The sequence below is a fragment of the Pristiophorus japonicus genome, chromosome 7 (genome assembly GCF_044704955.1).
Source record: "Pristiophorus japonicus isolate sPriJap1 chromosome 7, sPriJap1.hap1, whole genome shotgun sequence".
Classification (NCBI taxonomy): Eukaryota; Metazoa; Chordata; class Chondrichthyes; family Pristiophoridae; genus Pristiophorus; species Pristiophorus japonicus.
Genome location: NC_091983.1, coordinates 115645820 through 115660773, shown reverse-complemented (window position 1 = coordinate 115660773; position 14954 = coordinate 115645820). Strand labels below are relative to the sequence as shown.

The following is a 14954-nucleotide window of genomic DNA, read 5'->3' as shown; positions in this document are numbered from 1 at the left end:
GCTATTTTCTTAGCACTATGTTAGGAAAGTGGCAAATTGTTTTTTTTTAAAAAGCTCTTATAGCTTAGTGCTGGGAAAATGGAAAGGAGAGAAAACCACGAGTAGGGCAGGAAGAACCACAGCTGGGCAAGGAAGAAGAGTGAGCAGGAGGGAAACCAGGCCCAAGGCAGGGAAAATGACTCGTATGGTCAGGCAGCTAAGATAGAAAAGGCACAGAGGGTGTGTGCCAGAAGCCAGAACTCAGGCAGCAAGGACAATGGCAGAGGTAAATGGACTGGGCAGAGTGCTGAAAATGGATGTATCTGGAAGCATGAAGTGAACAGGGAGACTAAAATGAGGATTGTAGACCAACGGCCCACAGGCATCCCAGAAATAAATCTTAGAATAATTCCAATAAAATATTTCATTGAATAAAATTAAACCCAATCTGTACCAATATAAATGGCTGTGGAAGAAACGTTAAAGCAGAGTTTGGAGGTGCAGGAGTGCCATCCATTGTTTGGAGGACTTCAAGGCAATTGGTATAGAAAAATGTATAAAACCAATAATAATTCAATAACAGCCTAGATGTAAACTCTCAGATATAACAAAATCATGGAACAGAAATTAAGACAAATGAAATTGCACACGAAATGCAAAAATTTGAACAAATTTCTAGTCAATCTCTTACTGTGATGCACACAGCAAGTCAAGACCATTCCAATATTTAGGACAAGCAGGATAGGAGAGGGGGGGGGGGGGCACGCGAGCGCGCGCGGGGGTGGGCTAGGGCGCGATGGTGTAATTGTTGGTGAACGATGGGTTGGTGTGCTCGTGTCTGCTCCATGGTTGGATTTTGTGGCTGTATTTCTTCAGTTGAGGGGCGCACAACCGTTACAATGTTTTGATCAACCTTGTCCTCGCATTCCTTATCTTTCCTCCATAAGACGCACACCCGCGAGTCTGTTTCATCTAGCGCTCAGCTGAGGGAACAAATGGTTTCGAACTATATCAATACTTATAACTTTGTTCTGCTTGCTTGCATATATTTTGGTTATTCAGGAAGTTGGTTTTCCCCCCTCCAAAAGAGTAGGATTTCTAAGCATTGAGTGAGGAGCTGCTGTGTGACGTGAGGGGCTGCTGTGTAACGTTAGGTGCTGTCGTCACTGTAATCAATTGGACATGTGACATTACATTTCACAGCTCCACCTACCGCAACAGTGTCTTTGGAATCTTGAGACCACTTGACGTATTGAATATACAATAGATTAAACATTGAATTTCCAGCATAATTTTCATTTACTAACATTGAACACTTCCTGCTGCTACCACTAACCCAAAGTGCAATCATTTTGTGATGTTAAATTTACCACAGGGGACACAATTACTCCTCTCTTCCCCACCCAGCTCCTCAAATTTACCTGAAGGCAACACAAACCTCCAATTAATATAGCCATTGTTTTATTTTCAACCCTGCATGTAAATTAAGCATATGCATGTTTCAATCAACAGCCCAAAAGATAATAACTGGAGAAACATGTTCTGTGGAACATTTTAGTCAAAAGACTGCCTTCAGTTGAAACTAGCAATTAGACCAAAACATCTTCGTTCTGAATATAACACCATACAATTATCTGCAGTACTCTCATCGTCTATCTTCCAGCAACAGAATCCGTCATTTCACATAAAAATCTGGCCATCTGAGAGGGAGAAATCTGGCTATCCAACCAGGTAGAACCAAAAAAACTAACCCAAACTTTCAATACTTCCAAATTAGAAGGAGCATCTTTGTTAATTGGCTCAAATCAAAGTCACAAATTACATTCTCGATCACTGTGATCATGCTGCATTGTCCCTCCTCTTCTCTCTGCAGCCTTTGATGATTGACCACACCATCTTTCTCCACCTCTCTTCCACTGTCCAGCTCAGTAAGACTGCCCTCGTTTGCTTCCAATCTTACTTGTTCAATCATAGCCAGAACATCTCCAGCAGTGGTTTCTTTTCAGTGGTCCACACCATTACCTCCAGAGTTCCCAAAAATCTATCCTTGGCCCCGTCCTCTTCACCATCTTCAAGTTTCCCTTTCTTCTGAACACATGGGTTGGGGGGGGGGGAGGAGGAGAGAAATTCCCCTGCTGTGCGCCTCCCTTTAGCACCTCCAGGGGCCAGGAAGGCGCTGCTGGTTCCCGCAAAACTGCGCAGGAGTTACTAGAGGCGCGAAGGTAGTAGCGCCCCGAGGTGTTGTGCCTCCAGCAATGACATCATTGCCGTGTGCGCCAATCCGTTTCCGCCCCACGGCAAACATTGGGCAGCACCCCATGAGGGTGCTCGGGCAATGTCAGCGCCAGCCTTGCAGGTCGCGAACCGGGCCACACACCAATCACGGGGTGAAACATGAAGGGGAGGTGCACGCTGCCATTTCTTTTCGCCAAATTACCAGTCAGCCCTTTCTTTTCCAATTTCGTGGGGTTCATGCCATGACCATGCAGCCTGGCACTCCATTTTGGTGCCGGGCTGCGGGCACGGCACCTCGCATTCCCGGTGGCCAAGTGGAGACACATCAAAAGGCCTGCAGAGCTTACAGCATTCCTCTCCTTGGAACGAGTCAGTGCTATGCCGAAAGGCCCTCCAATCCTGCCCCTAGAGGAAGTGGAGCGCTCGACATTGCACTCCACTTCCTGTCGGGGCAGTTAGCCCAATTTCACTTGCAGGGCGGGACTTTTGTGCCGGGTGCAGAACGTTCAGCCTCGTCAAGGTTACTGTCCCCAACCATGGTGATACACAATTTCGGACCCATGGCGTCAGGTTCTACAGCTCTACCACTCCACCATCTCTCTGTCTCTTAACTGCCTCGGTGTTGTCAAAATATTTGTCCCACTTTCAGTCTTGGTTGAGCCACAACTTGCTCCAGTTAAACACTGGATTAGTATTGGGACAAAATTATCAAATAAAAACTCAATTTCGTAATTAGATTTGAACATCCATGAAATTGAATTGATCGAAATCATGTAATATCTAGCTAAAAGCAGTAGAATTTTTCAAAAGGTTTCCCTTCATCAAATCTTCTTCACCCTTTAATCCACTCACAAAGACTTTGTTCAAAATTGTAACTGATTTCCATGGGGATGGGGGGTGGTGTGGGAGGGGGAAGAGGGAAAGAATGTGGGTGGAATGAGGAAAAAGAGACACATCATCATGTTCTCGGAGTACAAATGGAAAAAAGTGAAGCCCTGATTTTATCTAAAATCGCCCAGCAGGAACAGGGCAGGTTCAGGTCGGACACCCCTCTCGATTTTACATTCCACTGATTTCAATAGAGAGGGTGTGAATTGGGCATCAGACCCCAACCCACCAAGTTCCCACCATGCGGGTTATGTTACATTTCCCCCCCTACGTAATTTACATTTTCTTTGCTCATCGAGTCTTACTGCTGTGGTCCCACATGCTAGCCAGTTAATTAATTCACAATCCTTTCCTGGCAATCTGAAAAGCTGAAAATGTATGCTTCAAAAAGTGAGCAATGAGCAGAAATTTCAATGTACCTCACTGGAAAGAATCACTAGCTACCTCGGCGATCCAGTCAAGAGAAGAACAGTACAGTATTAAAGAAAAAGTAGTCAGACCTCACAAAGCCTTCTTCAGACATGGGATGTTTTCTAACAAGCACAAAGTAAACAAAGAAAATACAAGGGAAAAATGTCACTTTTGTGGATTATGGAGGGAAAAACTGTCTATGACAGATATCAATGATATGGCCAGAAGAAGACAGTGAAATTAATTTATATTATCTTTGCCCGTCACCAGATGAAGCAGGTATACCATTTCTCAGCACCCGAGTGGGATCCAATGGAGCAGCCAAAACATTAGACATATATGACATTAGACATATATAAAAGGTGCTGGTAACTACACAAATAAAGGCCTTCATACAGAAAAATCAATATTTTTCTTCCAATACTTTGCCCTTCCTATTTCCAGGTAAATATATCATACCAGTCACTGGGGATTGCGGGAAGGAGATGTGATGGAACTGGCTGTCTTAACTACAAATAAATGATCTACAGGCACTGGTACTACAAGACTACCCTCTTGTTTTTTTTAAGCTTTATTTTGAACACCAAAGAGGTATCTCTTAACATTCAGTGAATTATTTACTTATCTCAGCATCTTACAGACATAAAACTAGGTACAATTAATTTCATTCTGGGAGCTGACTGCAGAGGTTTTCTTCTGTTTGCAACATTGGTTTCAAAGTAGCTTTCAAAGACAGCTAAATGGGTCTAATGTGTGCACTCAAATTGATTATACAGAAAATAACATAAGAATAGGAGCAGGAGTAGGCCACCTGGCCCCTCGAGCCTGCTCCACCATTTAATAAGATTATGGTTGATTTGATCTAGATAGGAATATGGTTGATTTGATCTAGATAGGAATAGTGCAATCAAGCAGACTCAACATGGATTCATGAAGGGGAAATCATGTTTAACTAATTTACTGGAATTCTTTGAGGATATAACGAGCATGGTGGATAGAGGTGTACCGATGGATGTGGTGTATTTAGATTTCCAAAAGGCATTCGATAAGGTGCCACACAAAAGGTTACTGCAGAAGATAAAGGTACGCGGAGTCAGAGGAAATGTATTAGCATGGATAGAGAATTGGCTGGCTAACAGAAAGCAAAGAGTCGGGATAAATGGGTCCTTTTCGGGTTGGAAATCGGTGGTTAGTGGTATGCCACAGGGATCGGTGCTGGGACCACAACTGTTTACAATATACATAGATGACCTGGAAGAAGGGACAGAGTGTAGTGTAACAAAATTTGCAGATGACACAAAGATTAGTGGGAAAGCGGGTTGTGTAGAGGACACAGATAGGCCGCAAAGAGATTTAGATAGGTTAAGCGAATGGGCTAAGGTTTGGCAGATGGAATACAATGTCGGAAAATGTGAGATCATCCACCTTGGGAAAAAAAAAACAGTAAAAGGGAATACTATTTGAATGGGGAGAAATTACAACATGCTGCGGTGCAGAGGTACCTGGGGGTCCTTGTGCATGAATCCCAAAAAGTTAGTTTGCAGGTGCAGCAGGTAATCAGGAAGGCGAATGGAATGTTGGCCTTCATTGCGAGAGGGATGGAGTACAAAAGCAGGGAGGTCCTGCTGCAACTGTACAGGGTATTAGTGAGGCCGCACCTGGAGTACTACATGCAGTTTTGGTCACCTTACTTAAGGAAGGATATATTAGCTTTGGTGGGGGTACAGAGATGATTCACTAGGCTGATTCCGGAGATGAGAGGGTTACCTTATGATGATAGATTGAGTAGACTGGGTCTTTACTCGTTGGAGTTCAGAAGGATGAGGGGTGATCTTATAGAAACATTTAAAATAATGAAAGAGATAGACAAGATAGAGGCAGAGAGGTTGTTTCCACTGGTCGGGGAGACTAGAACTAGGGAGCACAGCCTCAAAATACGGGGGAGCCAATTTAAAACCGAGTTGAGAAGGAATTTCTTCTCCCAGAGGGTTGTGAATCTGTGGAATTCTCTGCCCTAGGAAGCAGTTGAGGCTAGCTCATTGAATGTATTCAAGTCACAGATAGGTAGATTTTTAACCAATAAGGGAATTAAGGGTTACGGGGAGCGGGCGGGTAAGTGGAGCTGAGTCCACGGCCAGATCAGCCATGATCTTGTTGAATGGCGGAGCAGGCTCGAGGGGCTAGATGGCCTACTCCTGTTCCTAATTCTTATGTTCTTATGATCAAGAATTCAGCTCCACTTCCCTGCCCGCTCCTCATAAACCTTTATTCCCTTATCGCTCAAAAATCTGTCTATCTCCGCCTTAACTATATTCAATGACCCAGTCTCCACAGCTCTCTGGGGTAGAGAATTCCATACATTTAAACCCTCCAAGAGAAGAAATTCCTCCTCATCTCAGTTTTAAATGGGTGTCCCCTTATTCTGAGACTATGCCCTTCGTCTCAGTTTTCCTTATGAGTGGAAATATCCTCTGCATCCACCTTGTCGAGCCACCTCATTATCTTATATGTTTCGATTAGATCGCCTCTCATTCTTCTCAACTCCAATGAGTATAGGCCCAAACTACCTTCATATGTCAACCCCCTCATCACCAGAATCAATCTAGTGAACCTTCTCTGAACAGCCTCCAATGCAAGTATATCCTTCCTTAAATATGGAGACCAAAACTGTACACAGTACTCTCGCTGTGGCCTCGCCAATACCCTACCCTGTACAGTTGTAGCATGACTTCTCTGCTTTTATACTCTATCCCCTTGCAATAAAGGCCAACATTCCATTTGCCTTCCTGATTACTTGCAGTACCTGCATACTAACTTTTTGTGTTTCATGCACAAGGACCCCACCTCCCTCTGTACTGCAGCACTTCGCAATTTTTCTCCATTTAAATTATAATTTGCTTTTCTATTTTTTCTGCCAAAGTGGATAACCTCACATTTTCCCACATTATACTCCATCTACCAGTTTTTTGCCCACTCACTTAGCCTGTCTATATCCCTTTGCAAATTTTGTGTGTCCCTCTCACAATTTGCTTTCCCACCCATCTTTGTATCAGCAGCAAACTTGGCTACATTACACTCGGTACCTTCATGCAAGTCATTAATATAGACTGTAAATAATTGAGGCCCTAGCACCGATCCCTACGGCACCCCACAAGTTACTGTTTGCCAACCAGACGGAAAAGGACCCATTTGTCCTGACTCTCTGTTTTCTGTTAGTTAGCCAATCCTCTATCCATGCTAATATATTAACCCCGGCCCTGTGAACTTTTATCTTGTGCAGTAATCTTTTATGTGGCACCTTATCGAATGCTTTCTGGAAATCCAAATGCACCACATCCACTGGTTCCTCCTTATCCACCCTGTTAGTTACATGCTCAAAAGAATTCCAGCAAATTTGTCAAAATGATTTCCGTTTCATAAAACCATGCAGACTCTGCTTGATTGAATTATCCTTTTCCAAATGTCCCGCTACTGCTTCCTTAATAATGGACTCCAGCATTTTCCCAATGACAGGTGTTAGGCTAACTGGTCTATAGTTTCCTGCTTTTTGTCTGCCTCCTTTTTTTAACTAAGGGCGTTACATTTGCGGTTTTCCAATCCGCTGGGACTGCCCCAGAATCCAGGGAATTTTGGTAGATTACAATCAATGCATCCGCTATCTCTGCGGCCACTTCTTTTAAGACCCTAGGATGTAAGACATCAGGTCCGGGGACTTGTCCACTTTTAGTCCCATTATTTTACCGAGTACAGGTACTTCTTTAGTGATAATGATTGTATTAAGTTCTTCCCTCCCTATAGCCCCTTGATTATCCACTATTGGGATGTTTTTAGTGTCTTCTACCGTGAAGACTGATACAAAATATTTGTTCAATGTCTTTGCTATTTCCCTGTTCCCCATTATTAATTCCCCAGTCTCATCCTCCAGGGGACCAACAGTTACTTTAGCCACTCTTTTCCTTTTTATGTACCTGTAGAAACTCTTACTATCTGTTTTTATATTTCATGCTAGTTTATTATCATAATCTATCTTCACTCTCTATCATTTTTTTTTAGCCGTTATTTGCTGGCTTTTAAAAGTTTCCCAATCCTCTGGCCTTCCACTAGTCTTGGCCACATTTTATGCCCTTGTTTTTAATTTGATACCATCCCTTATTTCCTTAGTTAGCCACGGATGGTTATATCTTCTCTTAGTCTTTCCTTCTCATTGGGATATATTTTTGTTGCAAGTTATGAAATATCTCCTTAAATGTCTGCCGCTGCTCATCAACCGTCCCATACTTTAATAATCTATTTTTCCAGTCCACTTTAGCCAACTCTGCCCTCATACCTTTGTAATCTCCTTTATTTAAGCTTAGGACACTGGTTTGAGATCCAACGTTCTCATCCTCCAACGGAATTTGAAATTCAACCATGTTATGGTCAATCATTCCTAGAGGATCCTTTACTAGGAGATAATTTATTAATCTTGTCTCATTACACGGTACCAGATCTAAGATAGCCTGCTCCCTGGTTGTTTCCGCAACGTACTATCCCAGAAACACTCTACGAACTCTCTCTCAATGCTGCCCTGGCCAAAATTATAATAGAAAACTTTAAATTGTGTGCATATGTCTCCTAACAGATGTCAGAGGATGGGAATTCTTCAATTCTCTATCGATGGAAACATTTGTGGGGGATGATTACCCTCCAATACCATCTTGGCAGCGCTGGAATGTTTATCATGGATATATGTTGATTGAAAACTAGATCAGAGACAAATCCCTTTTCATTTAAAAATTGTGCTGAAGAAAATCCCTCCCAACCACAATTCTACTTTTTTCTTTTAGGTTTAAAAAAAAAGCTTGTAGATTGCATCTCTGCTCAAGGAAAGTTGTCTTTTATATTCAAAAATTGAGTGGTTAAGACAAGCTGTTTCCAGAACTGCCCTTGAGAAATTCATTGGTATTAAGTGGGTGGATCAGCATGTACTACTCAAGACCCTGAAGTGTATATTGCACAGCTGTCCTTAGTACAAAAAATGGGACTTGCCTTTGGGAAAGGACACACTTTTTGCACCAGTTATTTTCAGTTGTTTTATACAATATTCATTGAGTTTCCTGTGGAAAAGTATCCCAGAACTCAGTATTGAACTTGCCCATCTGCTACAGGTTGGTTATCTCTTCCTTAATAAAAAATTTGCAATTTGAAGACATAATTATCTGAATGAATAGCAATAAACTATGCATTAGCACGATCTATTATGACCAAGACCCTACTTGTTTTGATTTGCAGATTGTTGTGTTCTATAAGTTAATTTTAATCTGAAAATGCAGGTCCAACAAATCTCCATCTCCAAGAACAAAATCATGTAATGTGATGTGATTAATGGGAAATCGAGAATAGTATTCAATTCACTCTTAAATGATTCTAAGATTTTCACTTCTACTACTCTATCCAGGAGCTCCTTCCACATGTTGATCACTGTGTGAAGAATGCTTCCTGATACAAATCCTAAATGTGTGTTTTGCTATTTTTACCTGCGACCTCCTGTTCTATTCAGTTTAATTATCATTTTCCAGATTTACATTTTCCATACCATTTACAATCTTGTATACCTGCAAGATCACAATCAGATCTGTCCATTCAGGCTGAAGAGCTTAATTTTCTCTAGATTTTTCCTTATAACCGAGACCTCCAAGACTGGGGATCAGCCTCATAACTCTTCCCTCTAGAAAGCCTAAAACATGAACATCTTCCTTCTGTCTCTGTGACCAGACTGGACATAGTACTCAAGGAATTATTTGACTAAAGCACTGTATAGTTTGACCATGATGTGTTTTCTAATGTTTTCGTTATGTAACATTCTATTGGCTTTGTTGATTGGTGCCATTGGACAGTTTGAGCACCATCGAGACAGCTAAGTGATCAACTTCATCATCATTAGCTATTCAATACTATTCATGGTGTACGTGTGTTGCCCATTTTTCTTTCCAATGTTTATACTTCAAAGCTCTTGGCTCTCGAGTAATGGGGACCATCATTACCTGATACTCATTCGGCCAGAAGGTGCTAACTGCTAGCTCAGCCCGGTGCCATACTTCTCCCTGAGATCCAGTCACATTCCAAATAGGATTTGCAAGGGCTCCCTTGTTCACGCGGACGAAAATGTTGAGTGCTCCTGGGTTCAAATAATCTTTACTGTACAGCCAGTAACTGAAATCTATGCAGTGAGTGTCGTTTTCTTTCATTAGTGGAAGCAAGAGTCGTGCTTTGTCTCCTGACATGTACTGGGAAGAATCAACCATTAAGAAGGAGCCTGTTGGAAAAACAAAAACGCATCTATTACACAATTATACAAGTCATAGATCAAGAAATTTATAAAACATTGCATATACAGGGCTGGCTATATGCATACAAGGTGGTTAGATTAAGCTTATTTTTCATTTTATAAAATGCAACGAATGTCACAGATGAATTCATCTGTTTTTTTTAAACAATATTTCAGCCAAGATTTAAAAATAAATAAGTGTTCATTCTTTCAAGACTGCAACAGCACTTTGAATATAAAGCTAAAAATTACTTTTCTTCAGATATATACTCCAAGCATAAAACAGCTGGTTATGTTTAAAAACTATTCCTACACAGTTCTCCCAAAATAATGTACAGTGCAACCAAGGTGATAACAGAATAAAAACAAATGTTTGTGCTTGTCTAGAGAGAGTAATTGATACCCAGAGGCAATTAGCAAACATGTGACCAGAAGTTTCAACAGCAGTGAAACCGTGCTGTTGCAAACTGAAATGATCAGAATCTCAAAATGAAAGAACGCCCTGAAATCATTCAGATTGTTGAGTTTTTAAAGAGTAACTGGGAAGTGCTGGTTAACTTCTTTTTTTAATCAGATGTCCCATGCAGTCAATGCAAGCTGACATATTTATTGAACAAAACAATGACAATCTACATTTGTGACTAGAAAATACTTTTAATAAATAAACAGCACTATGATTTTTCAAAATTACCATTTCAGACATCTAATGGTCAATTTTAATTCACAGCAGGAGTCATGTGATTGGGGGCCAAGGCAGATGGCAAGTGACCAGCACCCCACAGTGTCAAGCTGATGATATTTTAACTTCTAGGCCTCAACTGCATACCTGAACCTGCGGGAAGTATGAACTAGCCGGTGGGAGCAGGGCTTCAGAAGTCAGTAGGCCACTGGCGAGAAAACAGGAGGACAATCATCAGCCCTCAGTTAAGTGGTTGGGGGTGGGGGTTCAGAAGAGCATCGATGTCGAGGGAGGGGAAGGAGCCTTGTGCAGGGAGTTGGTCAAGATTTCCTTGTGGGGCTTGGAGAAGCACTCCTGCTTCTCCTAGTCCACAAGGCAACCAAAAATAAATAAATAAATAAATAAATAGAATTTCCAGTGGTTCACCGCCCGGTTTCTCCACGGTATTGGCCATTTTCGACGAGAACTGGGGAGCGGACCTCCGGCGTGCACCATCCGTCCACAGATCGCCATGGCGCAATTTTTGGCTCAGTGGCGACCCATAGGTAAATATTTTTTTTAACAGCCTACGAGAATCAGTGGAGCTGGGCGGTAGGTTAGTAGCCCTGCAAGAAAAAGGCAAGTAATTGTTTTTTTTAAACAAATTATTTTAAAATTCTCTTGTGGTGATTTAAGTGAAAAGGGTCCTGAGAATGTTATGATTTTTTTATTTTATGTCTTTGGGAAAAAAAAGTGTTTTCTCCTCGAAGGCCCAACCCGCAGTCTCACTGTAAATTTATTCATTATCATCCATTTTCTTTAAGAACCGCCCAATCGGCTCAAGATTCCATTTTTTCGCCGAGAATCAGGGTGTAACGCCCATTTTTTTCGCTGAGTGGATTTTTTTGCCGACGATAATCTTGGGAATCTTAGCGGTCTTTTGGGTGGCAATCGGGCGCTGGAGGGTTGTTTTGAAATTCTAGCCCATAGAAATTTACAGCACGGCAGGAAGCCATTTTGGTCCATTGTGTCTGTGCCGGCCAACCAACCGCTATCCAGCCTAATCCCACTTTCCAGTTCTTGGTCCGCAGCCTTGTAGGTTACGGCAATTCAAGGTGCACATCCAAGTACTTTTTAAAATGCTAAGGGCATTGCTACCTCTACCAACCTTTCAGGCAGTGAGTTCCAGACTCCCACCACCCTCTGGTTGAAAAAAATTCCCCTCAAATCCCCTCTAAACCTCCTACCAATTACTTTAAATCTATGCCCCCTATTTGATTACCTCTCTGCTAAAGGAAAGAGCCCTTCCTATCCACTCTATCTAGGCCCCTCATAATTTTATACACCTCAATAATCTCCGTTCAACCGCCTCTTTTCCAAAGCAAACAAACTCAAAATTAACGTACCTTTTTGGGCCTCTTATGCCAGGTTGGCCTGGAGGGGAAGCTACACAGCTTCCCCACACATGTCTCGGGTTAAAATTGCATTCAGAGCCCAATGACATTATCTACATATTTAAAGAAGGACCAAACTGCTTTTCTCACCTGCTCAAAAGGCTAGATTAAACTTGCAACCCGCGGGGTGGTGCCAAGTTCAGTTGGGGTAAGTCACCGAGACATTTTAACTGCCCACCCGCCGGCTGGATATTTTGCCAGGCAGGCAGGGTTAAAATTGTCCATCTAGTGAAAGAATCAAGCATTCTTGAGCCAGCTGTCGCCCAGTTAAATGCTCCAATAATGATGTCTTAGTCCCAACCTCAGAAGGGCTTACTCACATTCGCCATCGTGTGGCTTTTCTGACAGAGTACAGATTTAGTAGCAAATAAGGTGCAATTATGTATTATGAGCCTATGTCCAATATGAACAGAGTTCCTTACAGTCAAACAGAAGAAATTTTCGACCCATCAAACTGGCCTGGAATCAGAGATAAAAAGCAAATCTAAAATACTGTCGCCCAAATCCCCCACACATCTATGAAGTAGGTTGACTATTCAAAGAATTTCACAATTTAACGGTGGATGTATAGGAAGATTGTTAGGAAAGAGAAAAAAAATGCCACTATCCGAGTGGTTAAATACACAGTTGATCTGTAGAGCAAACGGCCCGGCTGCCTGAAACTGGTGGCGGGAAGCACCGTTTATTTTAAGAGCGAGCCCTCATTCCATACTGCAGGCACCAAAGAGGCGCTCCACTGCTCCATGCCTGTGCAATATCAGATATCCTAGAGACTGACCCAGCTTGGCAGGAAGGTAGGTCGGGGGAGGAAAGGGGGAGTTTCGCACAGGGCATCTGCGGTCAGCATTATTCTGGTGGAGTCTGAAGGAGCACTCCCAGGCCCACAAGAACAATTTTAACGCTCATCTTTTCAGGCCACTTCTGCTGTACAACCAAGTTATACGGAGTAGCAAGTCCACAGCGCACGTTTCGATCAGTAGGTAATGATGTTTGCCAGGAAGGGGGGCGAAGGGGCCAGGAGGCAGGGGGGGCGAAGGGGCCAGGAGGCGGGGGGGGGGGAGGGGCCAGGAGGCGGGGGGGGGGAGGGGCCAGGAGGATCAATTGTGGTGGGCAGGTAGGCTTGCAGCTAGAACATTGGTTGTCAAATATTTTTGGTTAAAGGACAAAGGATTATTAATCACGGATGTCCTATGTAAATTATAATACGATATAATACTCACAAATAGGAAAGTCCTGCATGTAAAAAGTACTTTAACAATGCTTTTAAGAAACAGGTATTTACTTAGTTATCAGTGAGATGGGTGTGCCTGGTTCTCACACCAATTCAGGGTACTCTGCAGCAACAGATGGCCACTATTAGCCACTTAGTACTGGACAATTTTCAAAGCCGTTAGCACTCTGGCTAAGGGAAGTGAGGGCACGAGCACCCATGCACAGGCAGGTATGCTGGAAGTGTGACTCACCACCATACAGTTGGCGAGAGGGGGGAGCAGCGTCGGAGCAGCCTATAAAAGGCCCAGCGGGAGCTCGAGAGTCAGCGGCAGTTGGAGAGAGGTGGGAGCAGCGTCGGAGCGGCCTATAAAAGGCCCAGCGGGAGCTCGAGAGCCAGCGGCAGTTGGCGAGAGGTGGGAGTAGCGTCGGAGCAGCCTATAAAGGCATACCGGTGCAGCTACAGCGGGAGAGAAAGCAAAAAAGAAGTAGAAAGGAATCAAAAGGTGACGTCACAGCCAATGGGGTAAGTGATTGGCTGGTGATTGGTGAGTAGCTTTTCTTTTTCTTTTTATATCAGTAAGTAAACTGTAGCATTGTTATTACCAATTTAAGGGTATCCAAGGGTTAAGGCATGGCAGGAGAGATCGGTCACGTGATATGCTCCTCCTGTGCCATGTGGGAACTCAGGGATGCTTCCGGTGTCCCTGACAACTACATGTGTAAGAAGTGTATCCGCCTCCATCTCCTGATGGACCGCGTTGCGGAATTGGAGCTGAGGGTGGATTCACTCTGGAGCATCCACGATGCTGAGAATGACATAAGTGGCACGTGTAGTGAGTTGGTCTTACTGCATGAGAAGGATCCACAGCCAGCTAGGGAATGGAAGACCAGCAGGAAGAGTAGTACAAAGAAGGTAGTGCAGGGGTCCCATCTGGTCATCCCCCTGCAAAACAGATACACTTATTTGAGTGCTGTTGAGGGAGATGACTCATTAGGGGAGAGCAACAGCAGCCAAGTTCATGGCACCGTGGCTGGCTCTGTTGTACAGGATGGCATAAAAAAGAGTGGGAGAGCGATAGTGATAGGGGATTCAATCATAAGGGGAATAGATAGGCGTTCCTGCGGCCGCAATTGAGAGTCCAGGATGGTATGTTGCCTCCCTGGTGCAAGGGTCAAGGATGTCTCCGAGTGAGTGCAGGACATTCTGAAAAGGGAGGGAGAACAGCCAGTTGTCGTGGTGCACATTGGTACCAACAACATAGGTAAAAAAAAGGGATAAGGTCCTACGAGACGAATTTAAGGAGCTAGGAGTTAAATTAAAAAGTAGGACCTCAAAAGTAGTAATCTCGGGATTGCTACCAGTGCCACGTGCTAGTCAGAGTAGGAATCGCAGGATAGCACAGATGAATACGTGGCTTGAGCAGTGGTGCAGCAGGGAGGGATTCAAATTCATGGGGCATTGGAACAGGTTCTGGGGGAGGTGGGACCAGTACAAACCGGACGGTCTGCACTTGGGCAGGAACGGAACCAATGTCCTGGGGGGAGTGTTTGCTAGTGCTGTTGGTGAGGAGTTAAACTAATATGGCAGGGGGATGGGAACCAATACAGGGAGACAGAGGGAAACAAAAAGGAGACAAAAACAAAAGACAGAAAAGAGATGAGTAAAAGTGGAGGGCAGAGAAACCAAAGGCAATATAAAAGGGCTGCAGGAGGGGTAAAAACTAAAAATCATGGTTTAAAAACTAGGATGAAAACACTCTACCTAAATGCATGCAGCATTAGAAATAAAGTAAATGAGTTGACGGCACAA

General features: G+C 43.3%; 1 protein-coding gene across 3 annotated transcripts in view; it reads right to left on the bottom strand.

Moving 5' to 3' along the window:
• The window catches only part of ptprk (protein tyrosine phosphatase receptor type K), a 779294-nt gene that overhangs the window by 520029 nt on the left and 244311 nt on the right, over nucleotides 1-14954 (bottom strand). For all 3 annotated transcript variants that reach the window (XM_070885263.1, XM_070885265.1, XM_070885264.1), the window contains exon 3: nucleotides 9537-9808. In XM_070885263.1, coding sequence (XP_070741364.1) covers nucleotides 9537-9808 — 272 coding nt within the window. The remainder of the gene's footprint in view (nucleotides 1-9536; nucleotides 9809-14954) is intronic.